This window comes from Callospermophilus lateralis, chromosome 3 (assembly GCF_048772815.1).
Source record: "Callospermophilus lateralis isolate mCalLat2 chromosome 3, mCalLat2.hap1, whole genome shotgun sequence".
NCBI classification, from domain to species: Eukaryota; Metazoa; Chordata; class Mammalia; order Rodentia; family Sciuridae; genus Callospermophilus; species Callospermophilus lateralis.
The window spans coordinates 132,551,357-132,558,876 of NC_135307.1; the positions used below are offsets into that span (position 1 = coordinate 132,551,357).

Below are 7,520 nucleotides of genomic sequence, written 5' to 3' on the forward strand. Positions count from 1 at the left end.
CATCCCTGGGTTCCATTGCCAGTACAAAAAAAGAAAGAGAGAAAGAAAGAAAAGCAACTCTTCTGTCATTGACAGAATTTTACCTCAAGACTGTTCTAGTCAAGGGGCTTTTTGTTTGGTTTGGGTATACAGTGTCCATCTTTTGGTTTTCAGACAATGGTGAGAACATCTAGGGAGCTATTGATGCATATTGAGGTTTCTTGCTTTAGGAACTGATGACCCTCAATGATGTGGCTGGGGACTTCAGGGAAGAGTGGGTTACCTGGACACTGCTTAAAGAATTCTCTTCAGGGATGCCACCCAGCACAGTTAGAAGAATGGGCTCTCAAAGGGTAAGGATACTACTCTCTTAAGCTTTAAAACTTACGCCAGGTGCAGTGGTGCATGCCTATAATCCCAGCAGCTTGGGAGGTTGAGGCAGGAGGATCGCCAGTTCAAAGTCAGGATTGCCAGTTCAAAGTCAGCCTCAGCAATAAGCAAGGTACTAAGCAACTCAGTGAGACCCTATCTCTAAATAAAATACAAAATATGGCTGGAGATGTGGTTTGGTGATTGAATGCCCCTGAGTTCAATCCCGGGACTGCCCTGCCCACTAAAATTTAAAATGTTAGATATTTTGAAAGGGCCCAAGTCTGAGTGGTATCTGGGGACACTGGTTTCTTAGATTACTGGACATATCTGAAATTAATTGTTGCTCCTTGGCAGAAAAAGACTAAGAGTGACTTCTATTTTTATATTTTTATGTCACTTTATGTTTTGCAGGGTTGTGTGTGTTGTTGTTTTTTTTTTTTTTTTTAACAATACTGGGGATTGAACCCAGCATTGTACTAAGCTACATCCTCAGTCCTAAAAAAAAAAAAAAAAAAAATTAAATTTTGAAACAGGATCTTGCTAAATTGCTCAGGCTGGCCTTGAGCTTGTAATCTTTCTACCTCATCATCCTGAGTAGCCAGGATTGCATGCATGGGCCACTGTGCTTGGCAACAGATATCTTTGATATTTATCTTTTTCTTACTATCTCACTATAATATTTTGATAGATATGCTACTGTTCTCTTTTTCTAGTGAAGAACACTAACACTCAGAAGGGGCAGAGGTAAAAATCCAACCCAGATCTTTGTAGAAAAGGGAGGACTGTCCCCATGGGGTTTTTACCTATCACTTAAACAAAAAATACTTCCAGTGCTTTTTCTAAAATACTGATGGACTGGAGAAGTAAGTCACTGATAGAGCTCTTGCTTATAGCATGCATAAGGCCTTGGATTCAATCCCCAGTAACAAATTAATACTCACTGATGAAAAAGACAGGCAAAATGAAAACAGAAGTCACCCTAATCCTATCACTAGTGAGTTATTACCTACCAGCTTTTATTTATTTATTTGTTTGTTTGTTTTTGTGGTGCTGGGCCTTATGCATGTGTGGCAAGTACTCTACCAACTCAGCTATATCCCTAGCTCCCTACCAGCCTTTTTATAAGCATATATAAAATAAAACAAAATAAAAAATGAGGATGGTGGCATATACCTGTAATTCCAGCTACTCTAGAGGCTGAGACAGGAGAATCATGGGCTCAAGAGCAGTTTAGACACAGGGGAGACTCTATGTCAAAAAAATAAAAGCTGAGCTTGGTGGCTCATGCTTGTATTCCTAGCAACTCTAGAGGCTGATGCAGGAGGATCAAAAGTTCAAAGTCAGCCAGCAGTTTAGCAAGACTATATCTCAAAATAAAAAGGGCTGGGGATGTAGCTCAGTGGTAAAGCACCCCCAAGTTCATTGCCAGGACCAAAAAAAAAAAAGAGAGAAAGAGAAAGGAAAAACCCCAAAACCACAAAAGAATATTTAAATTATACTGTCCATTCAATTGTGCCTATATTGTGAATGTATATTTTGGTAATAATATTTTTCTTAACATAACCACTTAACATAACCACTTCACATTTTGTTAAATTATTTTAGTTGTAAATGAACACAATACCTTTATTTTTATTTACTTTTATGTGGTGCTGAGGATCGAACCCAGTGCCTCACATAGTGTTCTACCACTAAGTCACAACCCCAGCCCGAGAGTGGATACATTTCTAAGGTATTTAAGGTATTTGGTAGTTTGCCAAGTTCCTTACAAAAAGATTGAATCAATTTATTTATTACCACAGCAGTAAATGAAAATGTTCATTTCTTTCTATTTTATCTATGAGAGTGAATATTCTAATTTAAGAGTTGGGGTAAAATAACAATGATAGAGTGTTTTAAAGAGTTAAACTTAATCCTCAAGAAAAATCCTCTAATGTAGACCTTATTATTACCCTTTTTTTTTTTGGGGGGGGGGCGGGTCTTGCTAAATTGCTTAGGGCCTGGCTAAATTGCTGAGGCTGGCCTTGAACTTGCAGTCTTCCTGCCTCTTCCTCCTCCATAGTTGCTGGGATTATAGGCATGTGCCACTATATCCAGCTCATATTTAATTTATTTATTTAAAAATATGGAACACATCATAAATTTGCATGTCATTCTTGGGAAGGGGCCATAGTAATCTCTGTATCATTCCAATTTTTGTATAGGTGCTGCTGAAGTGAGCACTAACCCTATTTTATTGATGAAGACACTGAGACACAGAGTTTAAATAGCATTTCCGAGGTCACCAGCTTGTAAATGGCAGGGTTAACATTCATATTCAGGCATATGACTCTTGAGTTTGTATTCTTTACCTCTATACTATATTACCTAAGTAGATCATTGTTCTAATTTGAATTTTTTCAGTCAATAGTGAAGTTAAGGGTTTGTCATATATTTATAGGCTCCTTTTTTTCTTTTGTCCAATTGCCTCATCACATTCTTTTTTTTAAGTTGCCAATGGGCCTTTATTTAATTTATTTATTTATATGCGGTGCTGGCTCGAACCCAGGGCCTCATACATGCCAGGCAAGTTCTCTACCACTGAGCTACAACTATAGCCCCTATTCACATTCTTTGTCCATTTTTTTTCCCCCTTAACAAGTTTTTGTCTTTTTCTCATGGCTGTATCAACAACTGCCTTTCTGGGAAAATTGTAAAGCCAAACATTATTGTTAACTGCCTTGATTCTTTTTAACAGTTAGATTATGGCAGCTTTGTTTCCGATGAGTTTATCTTTCTACATTGGTTTAACCGTGTGTCTTCAGAAATGAATTATGGTGCTTATTCCAGAGTCTATCATCCAAGTCTGGCTTGTGTGTATGTGTGAGTGAGTGAGTGTGTGTGTGTGTGTGTGTGTGTGTACGCATGCATGCATGCATTTGCTTTCCCAGGGCTGGGAATTGAATCCAGCACCTTGTGCATGCTAAGCAAGTGTTCGACCACTAGTTACCCAGCCCCATGTTTTTGTTTTTGTTTTTAATCAGAGGAAAAAAGCTTTTTCCCCTTTAGCCTCCTATAGCAACCATTAGCACTTCACCTGGTTGCTTTTTTTCCCCCCCCCCATTACTGGGGATTGAACCTAGAAGTGCTATACATTGAGCACTTTTAAATTTTTATTTTGAGACAGGGTCTCACTAAGTTGCTGAGGCTGGCCTCAAACTTGTCATCCTCCTGCCTCAGCCTCCCTAGTCACTGGGATTCCAGGCATGTGCCCCACACTCTGGTTGCCCTTTTAATGAGCCCAAACACACATTAACAGTCCACTTATGTTCTTTACTTAGGGAAAGTAGAGAGGTCAGGCCTTGTATGCTTGGCTTATATTCACATCCTATGTTCATTCATCTTCCTGTGTAGGACTTCTAGACCAAGTGTAATCTCCCAGCTGGAGCAGAAAGAAGCACCATGGGTTCTACCACTCCAAAACTTTGAAACAATGACAATCCTAAGGAAAAGTCACACAGGTGAGACGTTAGTGCTACCTAGTAGAAGGAAATCTAGAATTTTAGCCCTTCTTTAGATGAAAAATTTGGACTGCTTCCCTGACTTTTTTTTCCAGGAAAAAAAATGCAAAAATATATAATAACCTAAGTCACAGGAGTATTAAACTCTTGCCCTAGCCTTTTGTTTTTATTAGCAAAGTTTACATTTGATTTCTTGGGCAGTCAGTCAGAAATTGACTTCACTTTGAGTAAGCATTTCACTTTATCTATACTATAACATCTTTAAAGGAAGTTGCCCAATTTTGACAATATATGGTATACCTTTTTTTCTCCATTGCAAGGAATTGAATGCAGGGCCTCATGCATGGTAGGCAAGCACCCTACCCTGAGCCGCATTTAGTCCTCAACAAACTTTGCAAATAAAATAACAAGCAGAGTGATCAAATTAAGTGTAGCCTACTGCTGATACTGTAATTTTAATCATTAACTGATTTTTTATGTTCTTTCCTTACAACTGATAACTTTATTCTGGTTACTTCCATTAATTTTTCAGACTTTGACCATCAAGTGGCAAAACTCAGTCAGGACATTTCTGAAACAACAGAACAATGTGGAACATCCTCAGAAAGGACCAATAAAAATATTTCTCATGTTCCTAATTGGGGAGGAAACTGTGACAGGGCCCTTGAAGTAGGAGGGCAACATAGAATGCTTCCAGGAGAGGGCCAGCAGGAGCCCTTTGCACAGGCCAGGGATTTAAACAAGTTCCTGCGTGGATATGTAGGAAAGAAGCCTATGTGTGCAGAATGTGGGAAAAGCTTTAACCACAGTTCTTATCTCATAAGACACCTAAGAACCCATACTGGTGAGAGACCTTATAAATGCATCGAGTGTGGGAAAGGCTTCAAACAGAGCTCAGACCTCATCACTCATCGCAGAACACACACGGGAGAGAAGCCCTACCCATGCAGCAAGTGTGAGAAAAAATTCAGCGACAGCTCAACTCTCATCAAACATCAGAGAACCCACACAGGGGAGAGACCTTATGGGTGCCCAGAGTGTGGGAAGACTTTTGGACGGAAGCCACACCTCACAATGCACCAAAGAACCCACACAGGAGAAAAGCCGTACACGTGCCTCGAATGTCATAAAAGCTTCAGTCGAAGCTCAAATTTCATCACCCACCAGAGGATTCACACAGGCGTGAAGCCTTACAGGTGTAACGACTGTGGGGACAGTTTTAGCCAGAGCTCAGATTTGATTAAGCACCAACGAACCCACACAGGAGAACGGCCTTTTAAATGCCCAGAGTGTAGGAAGGGCTTCAGAGACAGTTCTCACTTTGTAGCACACATGAGTACTCACTCAGGAGAAAGGCCTTTCAGTTGTCCCGAGTGCCACAAAAGTTTCAGTCAGAGTTCCCATCTCGTTACACACCAGAGGACACATACCGGTGAGAGACCTTTTAAGTGCAACGACTGTGGGAAGGGATTTGCTGATAGCTCTGCCCTCATTAAGCACCAACGAATCCACACAGGAGAAAGACCCTACAAATGTGGCGAGTGTGGAAAGAGCTTCAATCAGAGCTCCCATTTCACTACCCACCAACGCATTCACATAGGAGACAGACCCTACCCCTGTCCCGAATGTGGCAAGACCTTCAACCAGCGTTCCCATTTTCTCACACACCAGAGAACACATACAGGAGAAAAACCATTTCACTGTAGTAAATGTGATAAGAGCTTCCGGCAGAAAGCTCATCTCTTATGCCATCAAAACACCCATTTGATTTAGGAAATGGTCTTTAGTGGTTCTGCTATTGCTTTTCAAATTTCCATTGCTACTGTCTTCAGATACCCCAAATAGAGAAAACCTGGGCATTGGTGACTCAGGTCAGACCCTAATCTGTTCTCTTTCTTTTCTGTGTTACAATGAAGAGGATAAACTTACAGGGTCCAAATAATGAAAAGACATTACTTCAGTGTATGTAACTCACCCTTAGGGAAATATGTGTTTAAATGATTAATGTCTGGTTACTAGAGGTGAAAGGAATGTGGCCTAGAGATCTCATGTAAACCATCTGGTACAGTGCCTGGCACAAAGTAGATGCTCAATGATTAATATTTGAGGTCTTGGGCTGTGGGTATAGTCTATGAGGCCTCTGAATTTGGTCCCCAGCACTGCTAAAAAAACAAAAACAAAAACAAAAAAATATTTTTTGAGTTCTTATATAAAGTCCTTAAAAGCAGTGTCTGGGCCTTAAAAGATATTCAATATAATATATATATATATATATATATATATATATATATATATATATATATATATATATATATATATAAAATACAGTCTATAACTCAATAAGAAATTTATAATTCAAGCCACTCTAGTTCAGAACTTACAAGATCTGGGGTCTGAACATCTAAATTTAATAAAATGGAAACTCTCTCTTACTAGTGCTATGCAGGCTTTAGTCACCAGATGTCTCATCACCATGACAAGGCAGAATTACCATAGAGGATGTTTGTGGTTTTGTGACTAAAATTCTTTTTGAGGCTAAAAGAATCTCAGATCTCTTTGTAGGACAGTGTGTGAGGTTTTTCCACTGTAGGTTTGCTGTCACTTGAGGCATAGAAAATGATGAACAAGCCAGAAGGACCTGGAGGAAGACTGTAAAATTGTGGAAGCAAAATTGCTGAAAATGTCAAATGATATTATAGGAATCCTTCCTGGCATTTAGCTAAAGGAAGCAATCTTGTTTTCTAATTTGCTGGGTCATTGTGTCTCTTTACTTCTTTACTTTTAGGTTAATGCAACTCTCTGACCCTTGTAGGGCCATTCATTTTATGCACTAGAACATTCCTATATTTAATTGAAATAAATCAAGGGAAGTCAGGTTATTGGAAAGAACACTGACTTCATTGAGAAGGTAAAGTGTTTGAGTCCTAGCCCTGGCCCTTAAATTTGCTAGACTTTTATCTCCTCTCAGGCCTGAGTGATACTTAACCTTACCTTCTGCCCAAGGTTTTATTTATCTAAAATATATGCGGGTTCGTGCACACACACACACACACACACACACACACACACACACACACACATTTTGTTGTTGAATTATAAATGTAGTGTCTCTAGAGTTTCTTGTTAAACTACTATTACTAATGTCTTTTTTTTTTTTTTTCCAGGAAATTCTGGCTATGTCTCCAGGTGTCCCTCAGTCTTATAATGAGGAACTTTTTTTTTTAATCTATTGGCAAACTAAGGTGCAAAAATGCTAAATGAAATGACTCATTAGTTCACATGGCTATAAAAGAGCCAGATCTGGTTCCTGGTGACTAGGTTTCCAATCTGCGGTTCTTTCTCTTCAACAACATGGACCAGACCAGGTCTAGGATTTGTTAGTGCCTCTGGGACACAGAACTGGAGGAACCATATTCCATCCATTAAGCACTGTGGATTTAGAAATGACTGAGTGATGTAGTCCAATTCTGAAGGAGCTTTACAGGATCCTAGGCTGGGGTCTTTGATTCTGATGGAATAAGAATGGAGGACTAAGGGTGCAATGAGCTAAGGAGGGAACTGAGTGCTCATCACTTTTTTTTTTTTTTTTTCTTTTTGGTGGTGGTCTGGGGCCCTTTGTTTTGATAATGGTGATTGAGTCCTCAGTTGCTCTACCACTGAGTCCTTATT

General features: G+C 39.5%; 1 protein-coding gene and 1 non-coding gene across 2 annotated transcripts; one reads left to right on the plus strand and one right to left on the minus strand.

Moving 5' to 3' along the window:
* Nucleotides 1-219: 219 nt before the first annotated feature.
* On the plus strand, nucleotides 220-5,624 carry Znf774 (zinc finger protein 774). Its single transcript, XM_076848788.1, has 3 exons — nucleotides 220-332; nucleotides 3,745-3,851; nucleotides 4,384-5,624. The coding sequence occupies exons 1-3, from the start codon at nucleotides 226-228 to the stop codon at nucleotides 5,622-5,624; spliced, it is 1,455 nt and encodes a 484-aa protein (XP_076704903.1). The 5' UTR covers nucleotides 220-225.
* LOC143396005 (U6 spliceosomal RNA) lies at nucleotides 2,471-2,574 on the minus strand. The gene has a single exon (XR_013090906.1). It is a non-coding gene; the product is annotated as a U6 spliceosomal RNA (small nuclear RNA).
* Nucleotides 5,625-7,520: the final 1,896 nt, after the last annotated feature.